The following is a 23,892-nucleotide window of genomic DNA, read 5'->3' on the forward strand; positions in this document are numbered from 1 at the left end:
TCCCAAAAATGGGTGTGAAATATTCTTGCTGTTTTATGGCTTTTGGGTTGCCCTTAAATGTGGTGTTTTGCACTGTGATTGTGCAATTACCTGCTTCAACTATTGTGGGTGATGACACTATGCGAGAGTCTCCGCATGAATCTAGAATGTGGACCGCTGTATCTGTGTTGATTAGGATGGTCCCGGCGTTTAACTCCTTCACGATCGGTTGATCTGATTGTTTGTGCATTCGACACCTGGCTTTCTGGTTTACCAATATATTGAATACGCATTCGTCGTTCACTGGATTGTCGTTGACGCAAATGTAGCATCTCTCCTTCTGCTCGTAGAACGTCTGTTGATGGGCAGCTATGTAACGAATAGCTGTGTCTATCCGGTTTCCATTTGCGTTGACTGGTTCGATCTGCATCAGAGTATATTCCTGCTGTTCAATTGTAGGGATCTTTACAATTATTATAATGTGGTTATTTTGCAGTGAAACAATCGCTTCTATGAATTTGTAAATTTCGTCCTCAAATTTAATGTTGAGTTGTTGTTCCTTAAGGGATTTCCAAATATATTCTTTTCGTTTGGACTAAGAATGTTTTTATTTAGAAAATTATTTTTAGAAAAGGCTATTTGTTCTTCTATATCTTCAAGTGTTCTTATGATGATGTCAATATTAAATATCAGATTAATGAGTTCTAAATCATTTGTGAAATCTAAGTGTTTTGAGTTTACTTCCTGTTTGATTGATCTTAAAGATTTTGCAACTTTATTGATTGTATCCTGTAACAAATTATTGATTCGGATTTGTCTAGCTTGGTTATTTATAATTTTATTGCTGTTTACTTCTAGGGTTTCCAAATTTTGATTTATCATATCTAAATCTGTTTGATCGGGATTTCCAGAGATGAATTTAATTGCGGTCCCTAGTGCGTTTATGAGTCCTCTCTTAGTGCGTCTTGGATACAGTGCTAGTAATTTCTCGTTGGCTTTATTTAATTTGAAGTTTAACGTTTGGCTTATGTGGTCTGACATGTTTAAGTTAGTGGAAATATGCTCTATAAAATTGATGTTCTGTTTTAGATCTTCAAGATTGACTTTATGCAATACTCGTTCAAACCCTGTCCTGATGCGAACTTTGTCTGTTTTGATGATTAGTAGTCCATTTTGTGTTGAGACATCGTGATACATGGTGGCTGCTGTCAGCGGTACAAGTCTGTAAAGATGATTGAGATGGTGCTTGTCTTTAGTTTACCCATGTGGTTAAGTATAATTTGGAATTCTTTACATGCTTTGTATTGATTAGGAATATCAAATCTTTGTTGGATTTTTACATCATTACAATCTATAGATATTGATGCTATTTCCTTATACGTTTTTGTGAATTTTAATGTCATTGCGATCGTTAAAAGTTAGGAATTCGTTGTTTTTAACTTTAGCTAGTTTGTACGGGTTTTTATCTTTATTCTGCCTCTGTGTAATCCGTACGTATTTTTCCTCATTAGGGTTAAGCTCTACTGGAATTTGATTATCTTGATTTTTTCCTCGTATTTTAGTTTTCTTTTGCCAATTCGATTTTAGCCGCGGATTGTAATTTTTGAAATTTTCATTTATTTCTTCAGTGTTTGTAGTATTGCGTGTATTAAAAATTAAATCTCTGGGTTTTTGTTGTGTGGCATCGTGGAACGTGTTGTTATAGATGTCGATCATTATGTTTATCTGCTCGATCAAGTTATGTTCGTTGAATTTTGTTTTATTCGTTCTATAGATTTCAATTAGAGTTGAATGAAAACGTTCTACGATGCCGTTTGTATTGGAGCTACTAGCAAAGTGAATTTCTATTCCAAGATCAGCAAGAAAACCAATGAAATCTATTGATCTGAATGCAGGTTCCTGATCGCTAACTATAGTGGCTGGTCGGCCGAAATGCCTTATGTGTTCGGTAATCGCGGTTTTAAGATCGATTATTGTTCTGGTTTGTATTGGAATGGCGTTCGCAAATTTTGAAAATGAATCTACTATTGTTAAAAATTTAGAGCCTTTCAAAAGAAAATGTCGATATGAATTTTTCAAATGGGGTTTGGCCAAAATTACTTTTTCCTATTAAATTTGGAGGTTTCCGGTCATACTTGGAAGTTTTACAAGTATCACAGGAATTTATAAAGATTTTCAGTTTTTATCTAAATTTGGGAAGAAATAGTGTTGCAGGATTTGTTTTTGTTTTCTTTCACCCCTGTGTCCAAATAGATGGGTGTTCTTTATGATGTCATCTTGTTGGTCTTCCATTCTCACGTCTTCCAATAGAACCTCTGAAATGAAAGCTTTGTAAATTTTATTGGATGAAAAATGTTTTCGATAGGTTTCCTGTATCAATTGTAGAATTGAAATCGGTGCTTTAATACAATTTTGTCCTTTTGGGTTAAAAAAATTTTTAAATGCATTAACGATGGTTTCTTCGGTGAAAGTTTTTCTGACTATAGTGTTTCGGAAAAACTTCGGGAATATCTGTTCGTGAATGTCGGTTTCGATGTTAGCGATTTTGAAAATGACTTGTGATCTAAAGGCGTTAATAGGTTTTTCCGTTGTCCATAAGTAATAGTCGTCACTTGTGTCCGCAGAATGAACTGTCTCTATGTCATCGTCTGATTGTGCATTGTCGTGTACATTAATTTCTTCCTTCCTAATTCTAGATAGCGCGTCTGCTACTACATTGTTTTTACCGGGTTTATATATCAGCTCGTAGTCATAGTTTTCTAGCTCTAATTTCCCTCTAAAAATCCGTCTATTTGTATTGGTAAGCGAGTGTGTCAAAGGTTGATGATCTGTTACTAACTTGAATTTCTTTCCCCATAGGTAGTGTCGGAATTGTTTTACGGCCCAATACATCGCGAGAAATTCCTTTTCGGTTGTTGAATAGTTTTCCTCTGTTCTATTCAGCGTCCTTGAAGCATATGCCACCGGGCGATCTTTCCCAATAGGACCTTGCGAAATCACGGCTCCTATCGCAAAATCACTTGCGTCAGTGGTTAGTATAAATTCCTTTTCATAATCAGGATGGATCAAAACTGGGTCTCTCATCAGAACCTGTTTGCACCTTTCAAAGCATGTTTCCACTTCTGGTGTTATTTCAATTTCATTGTCCTTTCTAAGTAGAGAGGTCAATGGTTTCACGAGTTTGGCGAAATCTTTTACGAATCTTCGGTAGTAACCTAGAATACCAAGAAATTGCCTTACCTCTTTCTCTGTAGCTGGCAAAGGCCAGTTTTTTATTGTTTCAATTTTGTCTTGATTTGGTCTAATACCATCTTCGGAGACCGTATGTCCTAAAAATTGGACTTCCTTTCTGAAAAATTCGCACTTGTCCAATTGAATTTTCAGATTTGCCTCTGTTAATTTGTTTAAGACCTTATTCAAGTCGCTTTTGTGTTTTTCTAGAGACGGTGAGAAGACTATAATGTCGTCCATATAAACAAGACAACATACTCCTAACAATTCTCTTAAAACACAATCCATCACGCGTTGAAAAGTCGCGGGTGCGTTTTTCAACCCAAATGGCATTCTAGTAAACTCGTACTTTCCCGAGTTTACTGAAAAGGCTGTTTTTTCAATATCCTCTTCATCGAGCTGAATTTGATGAAAGCCCGATACCAAGTCAATTGTAGAGAAGTAGTTTGTTCTTCCCAGTTTGTCTAAAATGTCATTGATCTCTGGTATTGGATATCGCTCACTGATGGTTTTTTCGTTCAGTTTCCGATAGTCTATTACCAGTCTGAACCTCTTTTGACCCGAAGCGTCTGGCTTCTTGGGCACTACCCAAACAGGTGAGGTGTAAGGGGATATGGATTCGCGTACAATTCCATCTTTCAGTAATTTCGAAATTTCCTTTTTAACGATTTCATCGAAAGCTTTGGGATATTTGTATGACTTTGTGTGAATGGGAATGTTGTCGGTCGTTCGTATCTTGTGTTTAATTTTGTGAGTAAACGTTAGGTTGTCTTCGTCATAGTATAGAACATCTTTATTATTATTAATGGTGTCTAACAGTGCTTCTTTTTCGATCTCATTCAGATGTTCGTCCCTAAGTTTGTATTTAAGTCCATCTGGCGAAGGTGTAATTTTCTTGAGTTCGTGATAGTCTGATCCGTTTTCTAGTTCATTAACATTTATTTCGAATTCATTCATGTCGATTTCTATTTCCTATTTTCCGTTTCATTCTGAATTTCAACTATGGCTACCCCATTCTCGCTTTTGTATAGTCCTGGAAGTATCTTACAGTTTTTGAAATGTTTCTTCTTCAATCAAAAATGTTCCGTTCGCGTAGGTTGGAATTTTTATGAATTGGGTTTCATGCTCAGTCAAATTAATTTTGTGGGTTTCGGGAAACCACTTTTTCATCTTAATTTCCTTTCTTCCGATTTTCAGCGAGTTTTCTACTATGTTTAATTTTGCTTTCAAATCGCGTAGTGATTCGTAACCTATTAAACCGTCGAAAAACTTATGGAAACTGAAGACATGAAATTTGAGTTTCTTTTTTATTCCGAGTAGGTCAAATGAGATAAATTTCCTAATTTCGTGCACTCCATTGATGTTCCTGACTTTGCATATTCCCTCTGATTGACAATTTTCTACTTTGACATGCGCTGGAGAAATATAATTTTTGTTCGCGCCTGTATCGATTAAAAATTTCAATTCACCTTTCGAGGTCTGAATGGAAACGTATGGCAAAAAGTCGTTATTCTTCGTTATTTTCTTTGTTTGTTTCCTGTTGCCATGTGAAAATTTATTTCGTCGCCTTTAAAGTAATCGTCATCTTCTGAATCTAACTCGTCGTCGTGTGTTTTGTTCCTGGCATCGTCCTCTTCTTCCACGTCCAAATTGACTTCCTTGTTTTGAGAGTGATTATTTATGGCCCTGTTCGATCTATGCGATCTCATGGAAACATCCTCGTCGATATTGTTTTTATTTATAAATTTTCCTGATGGTGGTCTATTTGGGTTAGGGTGATTTGATGGTCCTGGTTTGCTATACGTTGGTTGCCCACTGTGTTTTGTTTGCGATGCTAATTGAGTTCTTCTATCCATTCTGTGTCTATACGCCGCGTTGGAGTATTGCATAGTTATCTCGTACGCGTGCTCTAAACTGACTGACTGTAAATCGGATCATTTTGTAGCTATCGTACGCGTTGAGTGTTTCTTCTGCGTCTTCTACCCATGCTAAAACCTCTTTTCGATTCCCATTGAACACCGGAATATTCCTAATGGGGTCCGGAATCGAGAAATTTAGGAACGGATCGTTTGATCGGTCCCGCATTGTGTTAATGGTTTGCACTAACATTGCTTGATTCTGTGTTAGGCTTCTGACCTGGTCAAGAAGCTCTTGCACGTTAACTTCGGGGATCGACATGTTGCGATTCTTATCGAATAATTTCCCTCTTTTCATACACTATTTCACACTGTTATATGCCCTAAAAGTGTTACTATAGTAGGTAGTTAATTTTTTTTTTAAATTGTTTTCACGTATTGTGTTGATAATTGTGATTTTTCTGAGTTTCCCTATGCAACGATCACTTGGAATAACACTATCACTTTAACTGCGTTGATAAGTAATGTATAAAAATGTTACTCACATTAACAGGATGATGGTCCTCATCTTATCCTGGAGCCTATGATGTGGGATTGTTCGTTGGTTGGTCCGGTGGTGTGAAGATGATGAATCTTTCTGGTACCGCAAATCCGCTGGTATACGTGCAGGGATGGTTTCCAGGGTAACAGCCAGTCACTAGTAGACTTAGAATCACTTCTCCGAATTTCTTCTGTATTGATGTACACTCAAACACTTAGTCCTTCGTTTCACCACTTTTCACTACAAGACTGCGCCAGTAAAGAGCTAATCGCTCGAATTACGATAAAAAAATAATTTATTTCTAACCAAATAAAATTAATTACATTCAACTTAAATCCACACTTCAGACTAACCGATTTTCTCTTGCACAACTAGTTTTATATAATCACTTCTGCAGCGTCAGCAATTCCTTCAACTGGGTTGATCGTCCTCTGTTGGGTTCACGGGTCCGATAGGTTGGCTACGTTGCGAGTGTCGTCCATGTGCGTAGGTCATCAATAATTGGAATTGGTTGCATCGGCCGAATGTGTCTCTATGCTGGTGGCGGGTTCCGTCATAACGTATATATGAAAATCGTGTTGAAAATATTTTGATTATCATATGCAATAATTATTAATGTTCATAAGATTATTTTATGATTTCCTCTATGGGCTCTTAAAAAACTTAATAGTTTCATAAGACAGACTTATGAAAATCATTCTCGATCTAAGAACACACAGTTCATAAGAAAATCGGATGAAGTTTATAAGTAATTCTTATAGCAAAAACCCTGATTAAACCACCTAGCGGTGATGATGCCTTTCTCGCTCGTTCAAAAGGGTTGACAAACATATTTTTCACATTTGTTTATGGCAGCCTTACTTTGTACCGTTAAATGCACAAAACGATCCAGAAAATGGAACACGATCAATAAATAATATCTGAATGTTCCATAAAACGCTACCTTAAATCCAAAAAATAGCTCAGGCGTATCCATAAAGATTAATTTTAAGATCCATAGCTAAGCATAACTAAGCTAAAAAATAAACCAAATAATTGGAAAATAAGTATGTACCTTTAAACATGATCAAGAAAAACAATACCATTCCTGCTATTTTCCCATCATCCATTTGGAAAATGATCCATAGAAAACTACATTTTGATCCATAAAATACAATTTTGCGCAATTTTTATCGTGATTATGATCCAAAACTTCGGTAATATGATCCATAGTTTTGGATATATGATCCATAATGTTGGTCATTTGACAAACTTTCGAGTGTTTCTTGTTTTGAAGTCAGAATCCAGCTTAGGCTTCTGGCACCCATCAATAAGTTAGCCTTTTTAAAATTATTGTTTTGAATAATATGATTCTTCATATAGATAAGAATTCATTTTTTACTGATAGCAGTTCAGTTTTTGTCATTGACATTCAACCACTTTTAACTAAGATTTACGAATTTGATCCGACCTAATAAAATTTGAAGGGAATTCTACTATGGTTGCTTTTCTTCATATGGAGAGCATTTCGGAGTGATTAACGGAAGGTTTTATTAAAATTAATTCGTATTAATTTGTTTTTGTATATATTATAATGAACTGATCTAAAATTATTTATCAGATCAGACAGGTAAACTATCACTGTACAAAATCTGATAGATTACTCGTGACAGAGCTGGTGTTACCGAAATCAGCATACTTGGGCCAATAATGTCTAATACTTTATATCATACTGATTGCATACCTGATATTATTCTAAAAATCGTTGATTGCCTTGAGTAATTTGTTAAGGAATATAGCAAGGATGTTTTCGATCATTTAGTAATATAGGTTTGATACTTTAGTAGTTTGTCAATAACTCATTCCAGAGGATAAATGTCGAAAAATATCCGCACCAGAAGTCCACCATAAAACACGTTTAAAATTTAACTTCTGGTATGAGTAATCGACAAACTAAATAATCGAACTTAGATTACTACATGATCCAAAACATGCTTGGATTGTAGAAAAGTTTGGATACATTTTCCATTGACTTGCCAAAAGAAATTTTTCTTCAAATCCTATCGAATCTCAGCTTCTCCCACATAATCCGAGTGCTATTTGAAATCTTCAAACAGATGTGTTGTCACTATGAATGGGGTTCCAATTGGTCTAGCGAAGTCCAAGATTTGGGACCTAAGTATAGCATGAATTAATTAACAATCAAAAACCACACTGAAGGTATGCAAGCGAAAAAGTACGAATATAGTAAGTATTTATAGAAAATCAAAACCATTTACTAAAATAAATTGTTTTATTTACAAACTAATTGTTAGACCAGCCATGTTTTACATATACTGTGCCAATATGAATTATTTGCTGCAACGCCAGGAAAAATGCATTATAGTGGATTCAAAATAAATGTTGAAATTGATTCTGAAGTTGCTTCCCTGCACACCAAAACATTATGAATATTAGGTGACATATTTGAATGAATTGACACAAAAGCACATGACGTAAACTCAATCGTATATGTTTTTCAACGTCAGATGATTTAAATATGCCACGGAACCTAAAACATAGCACCAGGTGCGTTGCCGCACGAATGCACAAGCAGCCGATGATAAGTGCAAATTGCATATAACCTGTTATACTTCGATCACCACTCATCTAAGATGTAAAGATAGCTGAGGGGTAACGTTCTAGCCTCTCACTCAAAGAATCTGTGTTCGACGCTCGTTCGATTCTCATTTTTTTCAAAAACATATTTATAAACAATTTTTATTTTCTATAACTGTTGAAGATCGGAATCACCTTGGCAACACTGATACCTAGCCAGGCTGAGCTCAACATCACCACTAGGGTAGAAGCGTCAAGATGACGGTTGACAATTGACATTGACATGCGTGACACAGAAATGAGACGAAAACAATAATAAATTATAAAAAAGAACATTGGATTAGTAAGACACGTGAAGAATAAAATTAAATACAGTGAATTATTTGGATTACACAATTTATTAAATAACACAATCATACGTTGTAAGTACACGACAAAGAAATACATGTAGGTGTAATAAATTACATGAAATTTGAGTTATATAGGACACATACGACGATTGTTAGTGTAACGAAACATTACCAGATTGACACGGACAAGTTTATAAATAAAAGGACTTAGAATTGTAAGTAGACGATTACGTATTATAACTACAGAAACACTCAATCAGGCTTAATTACAGCTTAAAGCATACTCCAGCACATAAACCGAGTTGCTAGATAGAGCGTCCGAAAGCCCGTGTCGATAACTGGCCACAACAAACTTTAAGAATTCTAACCTCAATTCTGCCACAGAGGTTTTAGAATTTTACACTGTACGGCAAAATTTTGCCCTGCGATGGCAACATCGAACCGACGACAAAGTGTAGTTCGAAGGCTATCAGATGACGAAGATCATCATGATTGTCCACTTTGTACGCAACCGAATAGCGCCGACAAGTGGATGGTCCAATGCGACGGCTGTGAAAGTTGGATCCACTTCTCATGTGCCGGAGTGGACGAGAACGTACAGAACAACTCGTTTGTCTGCGTGACATGCGCTCCCCCTGCGCCGGCGAGATCAAGTTCGGCTAGATCTGCATCGTCTAGTGTACGTGCCGCCAAGCGGGAACTCGCACTACAAAGATTGGCCGAGGAAAAGGCACTGCAGGAAAGGTTGCTAATGGAACAGCAACAAGAAGAAGAAGTTCTGCAGAAGAAAGCCCTGGAGCAAGAGCAGGAACGGAAAAGGAAGGCGATGGGAGAAAAGTTAGAGTTAGAGAAGCAGTACATCGATAAAAAATTCGAAATATTGCAAGCAGGGCTTGAAGAAGAAGACGACAATCGGAGTGTTCGAAGTCAACGCAGTGTCCGAAGCGTTCGAAGCACAGTTCAGCATTGGGTCGAGGAACAGGAAAAGCTGACTATGGCCACCGGTACCGGAACAGGGGTTCCCACCGTTCGCTCGTCAAAAACTGGAACCATACCCAAACGAACGTCTGCCGAGAACAGAGATACCAGCCAACACATCGTGAACACATCCCAAGTCGATACGCTTAGTAGACTTCCGTCTGCAACTGTATCTTCTATCGCGCCAACAGCGTCCATCTGGCAGATTCCTTCGAAGCCATCCAAAGCGTCGGCAGCAGTTGATTCATCTCTGATGATTGACTTGACGCCTCTGCAGATTTCTCCTCCTACAATCAGCAAAAATAATCTGTTCACGTCCATGAACATGGTCATTTCACCGCCTTACGAGTCCGCTGCACAAGGAATCAGTTCTTCGGATCGTCAACGATCGCACGCTGGGGACTGTCTTCAGAAAGGAGGTATCGGTCAACAACAATCAGATCGATATCTAAGTTCTACTATCGTTCAGACTAGTCATTCGAATCCGACGGTAACATTATCTAGTAGTAAGATGCTAAACCCAGGTATGTCATTCAATATTGCTCCTCTAGAATTGAATCGATCAGATCCCAGTTTAATTGCCTGTAGCGGCGAACGTATTAGACCTAATATCGAACACTTGAACGTAGTTAATGGTATATACGCGCAGTCTGGCCAAAGCTGTCACCCGTCTCAGTCATTAGTTAGAAACGTTTCGGATTCAGTAGGCACGTTAACTGCCCAATCGGTGCTGGTAGGTTCCTCTATAAACCAACGCGTAATGAGTGTTCCTAGTAATTTGCATCCTATAACTACACCGGCGATTGTCAACAGAACAGCAAGTGATCCAAACGTCAACAGTGTTCCGCTAACGATTAATGGTTCAGGTGCAGTGCAACAAGCATCCGCGATGGGTGCTAATATCCAAACGACAGTGAATCCAGCAGTTTCAAATCAAAGCGGGTTTCAGTGGGCTCCAGTGGGTTCCGGTTCGCAGCAGTGCGGGACGGCAGCAACAGCCGTTCAACCAGCGTTGCACCCTCCAATACATGTATATGGACCGACTTCTCAGCAAATCGCAGCAAGGCACGTTGTTCCGAAAGACTTGCCGGTGTTCACGGGTGATCCTACAGAATGGCCACTCTTCGCTAGTAGTTACTACAATTCGACTGATATGTGCGGTTATTCCGAAGGAGAGAACTTGATGCGGTTACAACGTTGCCTGAAGGGCAACGCACGGAAGCAGTCCATTGCCATCTTCTTCATCCATCGTCGGTGCCGCAGATAATGACGACACTACAAACTCTATTTGGACGACCGGAGCTCATTGTACGGTGCCTTCTGAACAAGGTACAATCTACACCAGCCCCAAAGGCGGACAAGCTTGAAACACTTATCAGTTTTGGTCTCGTCGTTCAAAATCTCTGCAGCCATCTACAGTCCATGGGTATGGAGGCTCACCTGTCGAATCCTACTCTACTTCAGGAATTGGTCGATAAACTACCTACAAATTTGAAGCTGGATTGGGCATTGCATCTGCGTCATCTGGCAGTTGTAGACCTGAGAGCATTTGGTGATTACATGTCAACGATCGTTTTCGCTGCTACTAAAGTTACTGTAGGTTCCGATCCCGCGAGAAAATCGGAAAACAAAAGGAAAAGAGAAAGGTTTTCTGAACGCTCATTCCACGGAGGATACAGAAAAGCGCAATCAAGAACGAAAGAGAATCAGCTCAGATTACACAAAGGCTACATACAATCCTAAACCTTGCCCGATTTGTAAGAAGGAAGGTCACAAGGTGAAGCATTGCAGCGGTTTTCTAAAAGCAGCCATCGAAGAACGCTGGAAATTAGTGCATCAGGCAAATCTCTGCAGGCGCTGCTTGATCGGTCATGGCAAATGGCCGTGCAAAGCTACGATATGTGGATTAAATGGATGTGAATTGCGTCACCACCAGCTGTTGCACTCGGAGAAACAAGAATCAACGTCGCTTGGCAAGGATCGTCCAAAGATCACTGGGACCGTCGGTGTTCACCGTCATCATTCTCGTCCAACCCTCTTCCGGATCATTCCGGTAACAATTCATGTGAACGGGACGTCAGTTCGCACGCTAGCGTTTCTCGACGATGGTTCTTCCTATACTTTGGTAGAACAGGAACTAGCCGAAGAACTTGGCGCTATTGGCGAGGTTGAACCACTTTGTCTCCAATGGACCAGCGGAATAACAAGAACTGAAACGAACTCTCAACTCTTGCAAATGGAAGTATCCGGAGTTTACAGTGAACGCAAATACAGTTTGGAGAATGTGCGAACAGTGGAGAAGCTCGATTTGCCACCTCAATCGTTGTCGTATGATGAGTTGGCTAATAAGTACGAACATCTGCGAGGGCTTCCCGTGGCAAGCTATGGGAGTACGGTACCGCGTATTTTGATAGGAGTGGACAACGCTAACATGTTAGTCACACTGAAGAAGAAAGAGGGGAAGAAGTTCGAACCAATCGCAGCCAAAACAAGGCTTGGCTGGACGATTTACGGAAATGTGGAAGGACCAGATAGTTCATCTCCAAGGCTCCTACATATCTGCGCTCGTGCATCCGATGATGAACTCCACGACAAGGTTAAAGAGTTCTTTTCGGTAGAGAGTATCGGTGTTTCGGTCTCACCAGAAATTGAAACAGAAGACGATCGTCGTGCTCGTGAAATCATGGAGAAAACCATCATCCGCACACCATCTGGAAAGTTTCAGATTGGTCTTCTGTGGAGATATGACTTCGTGGAATTTCCCGACAGTCGGGTTATGGCTGAGCATCGCCTTAAATGTTTGGAAAGACGGCTGTCTAAAATCCCTGAATTGTACGCCAATGTCAAACAGCAAATAGTTGATTATCAGCACAAAGGATATGCGCATGAATTAACAGTAGAAGAAGCTACTAATAGTGATCCTCGTCGGGTGTGGTATTTGCCTTTAGGTCGTTCTAAACCCCAATAAACCCGGTAAAGTTAGAGTCATCTGGGATGCTGCAGCCAAGATAGACGGAATTTCTTTCAACTCCATGTTGCTAAAGGGTCCTGACATGTTGACCTCGCTAACGACAGTGTTGTACCGTTTCCGGCAACGCCAAGTTGCCATAGCAGGTGACATCAAAGAGATGTTTCACCAGATTCAAATTCGCCCACAAGATCGACAAGCTCAAAGGTTCTTGTGGCGAAATAAACCTGATGAGCCTGTAAAAGAATTCGTCATGGACGTTGCAACCTTCGGGTCGACCTGCTCTCCGTCTGCAGCTCAATATATTAAGAACCGGAACGCGGAAGAATGGAGGAAAGACTTTCCAGAGGCTGCGGTAGCGATTACAGAAAATCATTATGTAGACGACTACTTGGACAGTCTCGACTCTATAGAAGAAGCGGTGAAACTGGCGACCGACGTAAAGAATGTTCATGCTAAGGCTGGTTTTGAAATTCGGAATTGGCTGTCAAATTCGGTACAGGTCATGCAACGGGTCGGGGACTCCGGACAACAAATTGCGAAGAGCTTCACCGTCGGGAAAGGGACGGATACCGAACGAGTTCTGGGAATCAGCTGGACGCCGAAGGAAGACTCTTTCATCTTCGCTGTCAACTTTCGAAACGACATCCTATCGCTGGTGAAAGGTACAAGTGTACCAACTAAACGACAAGTTTTGCGCGTCGTGATGAGTGTGTTTGATCCACTAGGCTTGTTGGCAGCATTCGTCATCCACGGGAAATGTTTGATTCAGGATATTTGGCGAACCAACATCGGATGGGATGATGTCATTCCAGAAAAACTCCAAGAAACATGGCGGCTTTGGATCGCCGTTCTTGAACGAATCCCTCTACTCAAAATTCCACGTTGCTACTTCCCGGACTACAGCCCCCGTAGTCTCGAAACTCTACAACTCCACATCTTCGTAGACGCCAGTGAAGCAGCGTACTCTTGCGTGGCTTATTTTCGAATTATAAGCCAGGATCGGATCCGTTGTGCATTGGTCTCGTCCAAAACAAAAGTGGCACCTTTAAAGCCGCTATCTATACCACGGTTAGAGCTTCAGGCGGCGGTCATCGGTACACGTTTACTAAAATCTATACAGCAAAGTCACACGTTAACAGTCAGCCGGCGAATTATCTGGAGTGATTCGAGAACTGTCCTATCGTGGATACAGTCAGATCAAAGGAAATACCGACAGTTTGTCGCCTTTCGTGTAGGCGAAATATTGGATGAGACGAAGGTGGAAGAATGGAGATGGGTCCCATCCCGCCTCAACGTAGCGGATGAAGCTACAAAATGGGGCAACGGACCCAGCTTTCAAAGAGAACAGCAGATGGTTTTGTGGTCCAGCATTTCTCTATGAGGAAGAATCAGAATGGCCTACGCAGGAGCTGCCAACACCGGATACAATGGAAGAACTGCGCCCGCTGCAAGCACATCATCGAGCTATTCTAGAACCCATAGTGGATTACGGAAGATTTTCCAATCTTCAACGGTTGATTAGAACCGTTGGGTATATTCGTCGTTTTGTTGCTGTGGCAAGGAAGAAATTTGTTGTCGAGGTTCCCGCTCCATACGTTTTGTCAAGTAACGAACTCCAGGAAGCGGAAACAATTCTATGGCGCTGCGTTCAAAGAGAAGCTTACCCCGAAGAATTACGTATTCTCTACAAGAATAAGCAGCTCGAACCCCATCTACAGCAGAAATTCGCTAAGGACAGCTCATTGCGCAAACTATGTCCCTTCATTGATGACTATGGGATAATACGATTGGACGGACGATTGAGAAACTCTTCTCATGCCTCATATGAGGCCAAATTTCCGGTGATTTTACCAAAAACCCACTACTACACCGAATTACTCGTTTTATGGTATCACCAACGGTTTGCGCACGGCAATAGTCAAACTGTACTCAACGAAGTTCGCCAAAAGTACCATATCCCAAGTCTCCGAGTCATCGTTCGAAAAATTGCAAAACGATGTTCGTGGTGTGCCGTTTACAAGGCTAGCCCAAGATTTCCTAAGATGGCACCTTTACCTGAGGCTCGCATAACCCCCTATGTTCGTGCATTTACGTTCATAGGTATCGATTACTGCGGACCCTTCTTGCTGCGTGTTCGAAGGTATGAAGTGAAAAAGTGGGTAATGTTAGTCACATGTCTCACTATCCGAGCCGTGCACCTAGAGGTAGTAGGAAGTCTATCCACTGAAGCATGTAAAATGGCTATACGGAGGTTCATAGCGAGAAGAGGAGCACCGCAGGAAATATATAGCGACCAGGGGACCAACTTCATCGGAGCAAGCAGAGAGCTGAAAGAAGAGATAGCGAGCATCAACAAGGATTTATCCGGAACATTCACTAATGCCGATACACAATGGCGCTTCAACCCACCAGCTACGCCTCACATGGGAGGGGCCTGGGAGCGCCTTGTGAGGTCGGTGAAGGCTGGATTGAAAACTATTTCATCGGAAAGAAGACCAGACGAAGAAACCTTCTATACCTATTTAACGGAAGTGGAGTCCATTATCAATTCCCGCCCGTTAACACATGTACCACTGGAATGCGAAGCTGATGAGGCCATTACACCTAACCACTTCTTGTTATTAAGTTCCAGCGGCGTAGTACAGCCAGCACAGATGTTATTGGACGAGCGCAAAGCATTAAGGACCAATTGGAACCATATTAGACATCTGTTGGATCTATTTTGGTCCAAATGGATTAAGGAGTATCTGCCTCTAGTTAATTGTAGGTCCAAGTGGTTGTCGGAATCTAAGCCACTGCAAGTTGGCGATTTAGTGATGCTAGTGGACGCTGGTTTACGAAACAACTGGAAGCGTGGCAGGATTGTGAAGGTATACGGAGGAAAGGATGGAACAATACGGCGAGCAGATGTTCAGACTACCAACGGGACGATGCAGAGATCAGTAACAGGCTTAGTCGTGCTTGAGGTGATGAAGCACAGTATGGCTGATCAGGGTGGTCAGCAATACGGGTCGGGGAATGTTGAAGATCGGAATCACCTTGGCAACACTGATACCTAGCCAGGCTGAGCTCAACATCACCACCAGGGTAGAAGCGTCAAGATGACGGTTGACAATTGACATTGACATGCGTGACACAGAAATAGACTTAAGGGAAATGAGACGAAAACAATAATAAATTATAAAAAAGAACATTGGATTAGTAAGACACGTGAAGAATAAAATTAAATACAGTGAATTATTTGGATTACACAATTTATTAAATAACACAATCATACGTTGTAAGTACACGACAAAGAAATACATGTAGGTGTAATAAATTACATGAAATTTGAGTTATATAGGACACATACGACGATTGTTAGTGTAACGAAACATTACCAGATTGACACGGACAAGTTTATAAATAAAAGGACTTAGAATTGTAAGTAGACGATTACGTATTATAACTACAGAAACACTCAATCAGGCTTAATTACAGCTTAAAGCATACTCCAGCACATAAACCGAGTTGCTAGATAGAGCGTCCGAAAGCCCGTGTCGATAACTGGCCACAACAATAACTCAATACCACATTTTTAACATCGTTAACATTAAAACATCGATTCGTCAAATCTGAGAGGCGAGAGCACTCCCACGCAATCCAACACCACCAACAGGTAGCCGAAGTATTTAGGTAGCCGAAGTATAACATATATATGTTAGACTACATATCTACACATGTCTTTTAATCGAAATAATTAGACTTTCATGTTGCCAATCTAAAAGAAAATTAAATTTCAAACCCGAAAAATCTAACTATTTTCGGCTAAAATGTGTTTTAACATTTTAACAATCATTTTAAAATTGACGCCCTTCACCCTTGCCGGGGTGATTTGCCAATGGGGCGTGTTGGTGATGCTTTCTTCTGCAATATTCATCCAACGGCAAGCGACTGAAGCGAATGCAGTGACGTTTTATTTTAGTATTACAAAAAAATCCCGGGATATAGAACAAAAAATGTTTCCAGTTGGCAAACAGTCGAGTACTTCCCAGTTTGAAGTCAGAATCCAGCTTAGGCTGCTGTCACCCAATCAATAAGCTAGCCTTTTTAAAATTATTGTTTTAAATTGTATGATTGGTAAGAATTTATTTTTTGCTGATAGCAGCTTCGTTTTGTCATTGACATTCAACCACTTTTCAACTAAAATTAACGAATTAGATCCGACCTTATAAAATCTGAAGATAATTCTACTATGGTTGCTTTTTTCATATGGAGAGCATTTCACAGTGATGGTACGAAGGTTGAATTAGAACTAATTAATTTTAATTTGCTTTTGTATCCAAAATCCAAAAGATCCAAAATTATTTATCAGATCACTCTTTACAGGTCAACTATCCATGTACAAAATCTGATAGATTACTCGTGACAGAGCTGGTGTTACCTAAATCAGCATACTTGGGCCAATAATGTATAATACTTTATATCATACTGATTGCATACCTAATATTATACTTAATTAATTTAATAATTATCAAACCTATACATTTAGTAGTTTGTCAATAACTCATTCCAAAGGTTGAATTTCAAACGTGATGTCCACCATTTCTAGTGCGAAGGTTTATACAACTCTGCCTCATTGTTGTTTCTTTTGCACTAATAACAAAATGATAGCGCTAGTTGCAGTAACTTATACTGACTAATAATAACTAATTCAGTATAAGTTATTACAAACTAGTGCTTTAAATCGATTATTAGTTAAATTAAAACAACAAACTGTAGGGCAGAGCTGTCGAAAATGTTCGCACCAGAAGTCCACCATAAGACACGTTTTGAAATTTAACCTCCGGGATGAGTCATCGACAAACTAAATGATCGAACTGAGTTTACTACATGATCCAAAAACATGCTTGGATTGTAGAAAAGTTTGGATACATTTTCCGTTGACTTGCAAGAATGGAACATTTTCTCCGAATCCTTCCAAAACTCAGCTTCTCCCACATAATCCGAGTGATATTTGAAAACTTCAAACATATATGTTATCACTATGAATGGGGTTCCAATTAATTGGTCTAGCGAAGTCCAAGATTTAGGACTTATGTATAGCATGAATTAATTAACTATCAAAACCTCACAGAAGATATGCAAGCGAAAAGGTAGGAATATAGTAGGTTAATATTTGTAGAAAATCAAAACCATTTACTAAAATAAATTGTTTTATTTACAAACTAATTGTTAGAAAAGCCATGTTCTACATATACTGTGCCAATATAGATTATTTGCTGTAACGGCAGGAAGAATGCATTACAGAGGATTCAAATTAAACGTTGAAAGTGATGTTGCTTCCCTGCACATCAAAACACTATGAATATTAGGTGACATATCTGAATGAATTGACACAAAAGCACATGACGTAGACTCAATCGTATATGTTTTTCAATGTCAGATGATTTAAATATGCCACGGAACCTAAACACAGCATCCGGTGGGTTGCCGCACGAATGCACAAGCAGCCGATGATCAGTGCAAATTGCGTATAACCTGTTATACTTCGATCACCGCTCATCTAAGGAGTAAAGATAGCTGAGGGTAACGTTCTAGCCTCTCACTCAGAGAGTCTAAGTTCGACGCTCGTTCGATTCTCATTTTTTCGAAAACATATTTATAAACAATTTTTCTTTCTATAACTCAATACTAAATTTTTAAAACGACTTCTCTGCGTTTAAGATTAAAACATCGATTTGTCAAATCTGAGAGCCGAGAGCACTCCCACGCAATCCAACACCAGCAGATAGCCGAAATCTTCACCTATATGTTAGGCTACATATCTACACATGTTGTTTAATCGAAATAATTAGACTTTCATGTTGCCAATCTAAAAGTAAATTAAATTTCGAACCCGAAAAATCTAACTATTTTCGGCTAAAATGTGTTTTAACGTTTTAACAATCATTTTGAAATTGACGCCTTATATCCCTTACCGGGTGAAATAAAAAAGCATCACCCGGCCCCCATTTTGTTTACTCGCTTCCGTCAGGGCCAAAGCGGTGTGTTGGTGATGCTTCCTTTTGCGATATTCATCCGACGGCAAGCGACTGAAGCGAATGCAATGCCGTTCGCTCCCGCCGAAATGTGCTTGCATAGCGTCCTCACGTACACCAGCTGCGCTACCATACGCTGATTGAACGCCACAAAATAGCTGCCACGTGAGAAGTTCACTCGTATATAGGGTATGCGAGCGCATGATAGCAAAATAATAGAAAAATGGGCCTGATTACATTTAGTAAAGAGAAACGTTATTAATTATTGAACAGTTTTTCTTCGTTAGAGGTTACCCAAATAAACACTTATAGGATCATGCCTTCAGTGAAGACAATGGGTTCTTAATATTGTTCATCATTGCATTCCTCAACGTTTGCTTTACTTGAAGCAACACGTTGTAATTATGCCATTATAAATACTAATTGAAAACAATAATTTCCCCAACAAATTGGCTTTCCTACCTATATACTGCCGCCGCAAGCGTAACTGTTCCATATTTTCTTCCATGCAAAATCAATATTGGACGATTATGCTTGCGACGGCAGTATAGTGGAGTTCATTTTACCTCCAAGAAAATTTAGATTAATTATCAAGGCGAAATGAATCCAATTCATTTCTAGCAAATTCAAAGTTTGTCTATCAGTTAATGCATTAAAACTATCAATTTAGAACCACTATTGATTTTATCAAATATATTTTCTTTCATTGATTCAATAATACTTCCAATATTGGTACCGTTACCCTAGCAGAGTGAACTCTGTGGCTTTGAAAAGAAATGAACGTATACCAATTTGATGAATACTGTACAACTTATATTTACTCATACCATGTGTGTCTCGATGGTTTTGTGGTATGGCAAGCGCCTTCCACCCAAGAGGTCAGCAGTTCGAATCTAGGAGAATTCAGTGTAGAACATTTTGCTATTTTTTATACGCAAAAAACAGTTTTTTGGCCATAACTCCAGATTGCGATGAGCTATGGATCTAATTTTCAATAGCAAACAATGGGACTGAATTCCGCGTCGACTGCAACTTGTTGCGAAGCAAATCGGACAATGGGAAGTTCAAAAAGTGTGTCTACAAAATTTGTACACATACACACATACACACATACACACATACACACACACACATACATCCACACATACAGACATCACCTCAATTCGTCGAGCTGAGTCGATCGGTATATAAAAATCGGCCCTCCGGGCCTCCTATCAAAATTTTGTTTTTGAAGCAGTATTATCCAGTATTTTACGTGCGGTAATGGCCGCCACAGTTTTACTCATGTTCTGGTAGGGTGCAATCGATTTGACATTTGGCTTGTGTCGTTTGACATCGTAGTGATCATCATCATCATGAATTAATCATCATGATGATGAAAACTTATCGTTTTAGTGTCAGACGACACAACCCAAACTTCAATCTGTTTCCACCCTACCAAAAACTGAGCTTGATTGTGGAGGCCATTAGCGTTCGTAAAATGCTGGATAGCCTTTACGTATACTTAGTATACGAGAAAGGCAAAAACATAAGATGTTCGTATGATTATCACTAGTTTTCTTAGTTGAGTGTACTGGCCACAAGCTAACGGTGAAGTGGAACGGGCGAACAAAACAATATTGAAACACCTTAAGATAAGTCAACAGACAGCAAGTTTGGATTGGATGTGGGACCTAAGGTCATTTTTATTAATGTATAACTCAACTCCACACGCAACAACAGGAGTGACACCTTCAATGTTGATGTTCAAGCGATTGTTCCGAGATAAGCTACCCAGCTACAGTAAACAACCCAGTGGGGAGGAGGAGGAGATATTAGATAGAGACAAGGAAAGGAAACAGAAAGATGCTGATTATGTGGATGGCAAACGTCATGCAAAGACCTCAGATATTTCAGAGGGGGATACTGTTGTGGTGAAACGAGTTGTGAAAGAGAATAAACTCTCGACAGCATTTGCACCTGAAGAGTATACAGTGACAAAACTAGTAGGATCAGAAGCAACGGTTAAATCTAATAGTTCGGGACGAGTGCTGCAAAGAAATGTGGCGCATCTGAAGCCACTCCCTGTACCGGAAAATTCATCAAACAATGATTTATCTGGCAATGTACCAACTGAGTTCCTTTCTTCGAAACAAAATAACAGAAATGAAGCGGGAGCCGAATTTAGTGGAATACGAAAGGATATGAGATCGAATCGAGGTTTGCGGATGTTACGGAGACCAGAATATCTGAAGGATTACCACACTGACACAGTATACGACGTTTAAAGTAAAGGGGGGATGTCGGGGATAGGCCCAATGCTAAAGTAGATCAGCACTGGTCACCCTAGCGAATGAACGTGGAAACACCGAGAGACGACGAGAGTGAGATCGAGATGCAAAAAGGTTAGAATAAAAGATGGTGTCAAGTTCGACGGTCGGAAAATAAATGTCTTTAGAAAGTGTACGACTATTTCTGAGTTATTGTTTTTATTGATGATCCTAAAGACCGGCGCAGTAGGTTATAACACGCGGGACAAAGAACTTTCGAGAACCGGAGCGAATAAAGAAAAACACGTTTTACCGTTCAGAGTACTAACAGCGAATGAAAATTTATTAGTTCAATGTTTCACATTACAAAGGTACGCCAAAATAACTTGACGTCTGTAATCAAAGTAAATGTAACACAAGGTATGGTTTTATAGCGAGGTATGGTTGGGTGTATAGATAAGACTGGCCCAGATTAGTATGGGGAGAAAAAAATGTTGTCGAATTCCACGGGGCACCCCCCAGGATTGTGTCTTTGGGTGAGAAAATCAATCTCTGAAAATTTCAGCACAATCGCTTGGTGCATAAGCTGGCGCATTTGATTTGAAGTTTGTATGGGGATTTCAGCCAAAATGTATAGGAAAATACACCTCCGTCACTCATTCGATCTGGAAATTGGTTCTGATTGCTCGATTGACCTCAGAATTGCAAAAACGGCAGTTGGTATGCTACAGAACAATCTCACAGAACATTGCATGATGATTAAATGAACTTTTATATAGTTTACGGCATCCTTTAGCATGTGATCGGTGGCGCCGGAGTCAATAAACCACCCCACTTTTATCAAGCTGTCACTTTCCGCCGTTAGAAAAGCAATCTCCGGTTGTACTTCACTAACACCAACATGAGCTTTTTGTTTGCTCGCTTCGTTTTTCGGCTTGGCACTGCTCTTACTGTGATCACTCATTCTCGCTACTCGACAATCGGCCTTTTTGTGGCCGAGCTTTCCGCACACAAAGCACTTGATCTTCTTCTTCCCGTATTTGCTCGAAGCCATGGCAACACCATCATGGCCGCCACTTGTTTCACTACACGACTCGAGATTACGCTTTTTCATGTCCACATCCAGAAGCCTTCTCTTAACGAAGTCCATCGATACTCCACCCGGGAGCGTCTCGATTGCCGTCACAACCGAATCGAACGATGACGGCAGAGTCAGCAGTAAATGACACACTGCATCCGACTCTTCGACATTCGCACCACTTCCTTTAAGCTCACGGATCAACCGATCGAAATTCACTAGGTGTTCCGCCATCGTCTTTCCACCCGTATAAAAAAGTACCATATAACTTATCGAACAAACAATATATTTACATTATATTCTATCGTGAACAATAATTTCAATGGTATACCTATTGTTTGAAAATTTATGCCTAAATTATGATTGCTGTTTTACAATGTGAATACAGTACTGTATACGGTTACAATAAGTTTTAATGTATTTCTAATGTATTGTATCAGGTTTATTTTGCATCAAATTTCGAAGTTTTTATTTTTATTTGGTGTTACTAAGGAAAACTGGATGTATGGTATCATTGTATTATCGATGAAGGTCATACCCACAGCACAGGATCGACAAGTATTGAAGGCAATCAATATCATTGTGCCAAAACATTACCACGTTTAAGTTAGCATCACACTTTGGAAAATATTTCTTTTAGATAATTTTTGTCCCCATTTGTATTTTAAATAAAGTATTTTGATTTTATTTTAATTTCGTTTTGGCTCTCATAATATTCGAATTATACATGAGTACATAATTCCCTTCTTCGAAACAATATCATCCGCTGCTTAGAAATTTGGTCATAAGAACAAGTCGAACTGCTTGTCATACTCTTTTAATTCGAGGTAAAGAATTCAATGGAATTCAAAAATCAAATTTAAATCAATTTAACTGTTTAACTCATCTTTAGCTAGCTGCATCATAAATTCTCGCGCAGGCGTAACGGTAAAGCTTTCTTCAAAATGTATTTGTTGTATGTAAAATGTAATTATTTTCATGTCAGAAATAGGGTTACTGATAGAAATTAACAATCACTATCATTCTGTAGAGGTATTTCCGATGTACTATTTAAAGGAAAAACTTTGCTGCTGTCCTTAAGCATCGAACGGTCTACAACGGAACGGTGACGATAACTGCAGGATGTAAGATGTGACAGAAAAAAGGGCTTATTTTCAAATTCTTCTATTACCGTTGCCGTTCCATTACATTGCGCTCAGCGCATTATAGCCTATTTAGATTCCGCTATTTATGATAATAAATATCATGGTAAAGAATAACTTGAAACTAATCCCCGTGCATTCAATTTCTTTCTCCACTTTAATGCAATGTTTATTATAATAAAAAGCGTAATCTGAATAGCTATTACTGCTTACAATATTATTTATAATGTAGATAGCAAAAACTTACCTTTACAGTTAACTTTTAAGAATCGCCGAACCACCGTTTTCTTTTTTTGACCGCCGGGGTAAATAGTGGCGGAACGAATGTTCTACAAGGATTCAAACACATTAAAGACTAATATAAAAATAAATATAATTTTATGGTCTCATCATTTATACTGTGATTAAAGTGATTGGACCAGTTGATTGAGTAACTCGTTGACTTGGATGGTAATAAAGTAGAACACGAACTGTTTTTGGCAACTCATTTGAATTCAACCGAGTTGTTCAACTAACTTGCCCAATTTAAACTCTATGTTACGTACCTCGAAAATATCATTGCTCAGAACTAAATTCCTTCGAATGATCCTAACTGGCCCAGCGAGCTAAGGCGCCAGAGAAAGACTCAGAAAAGCACTGTTCGAACTATCGGTTCGAATCGCGAAAATTAAAAACAAAAGCAAAAAAACGGAACATAAACATGTCAAATTGTTATTTTTGGCGAAACCTACTTTTTGTTCTACTTTACCGACTTCGATTTGTACACTGGGAAAAAAATTCCTTCATCCTGAAATGTTTCACACAATACAAAAACATCATAATCTATTGTTTTGCGAATTCAAATGTATGGAAAAATGTTAAATTTTGAATTGTTACGATGCTTAACCACCCGTATATTCTATTACGAAAACTTCAATTAC

General features: G+C 39.3%; 1 protein-coding gene and 1 long non-coding RNA gene across 4 annotated transcripts; one reads left to right on the top strand and one right to left on the bottom strand.

The window, feature by feature from the left end:
* Window positions 1–715: 715 nt before the first annotated feature.
* On the bottom strand, window positions 716–23,655 carry LOC134220293 (uncharacterized). Of its 3 annotated transcripts, none has more exons than XR_009981840.1 (4): window positions 23,518–23,655; window positions 23,220–23,301; window positions 5,612–6,144; window positions 716–1,201 (listed from the first exon to the last, which is right to left on the bottom strand). It is a non-coding gene; the product is annotated as an uncharacterized LOC134220293 (long non-coding RNA). The 3 variants fall into 3 exon arrangements; XR_009981842.1 differs by having other exon boundaries at window positions 23,220–23,327; XR_009981841.1 differs by lacking the exons at window positions 716–1,201; window positions 5,612–6,144 and adding an exon at window positions 22,086–22,945.
* Window positions 14,283–16,043, top strand: LOC134224167 (uncharacterized). The gene is made up of 3 exons (XM_062703453.1): window positions 14,283–15,763; window positions 15,827–15,906; window positions 15,964–16,043. The coding sequence occupies exon 1, from the start codon at window positions 14,526–14,528 to the stop codon at window positions 15,540–15,542; it is 1,017 nt and encodes a 338-aa protein (XP_062559437.1). The 5' UTR covers window positions 14,283–14,525; the 3' UTR covers window positions 15,543–15,763; window positions 15,827–15,906; window positions 15,964–16,043.
* Window positions 23,656–23,892: the final 237 nt, after the last annotated feature.

The sequence above is a fragment of the Armigeres subalbatus genome, chromosome 3 (assembly GCF_024139115.2).
Source record: "Armigeres subalbatus isolate Guangzhou_Male chromosome 3, GZ_Asu_2, whole genome shotgun sequence".
Lineage (NCBI taxonomy): Eukaryota > Metazoa > Arthropoda > Insecta > Diptera > Culicidae > Armigeres > Armigeres subalbatus.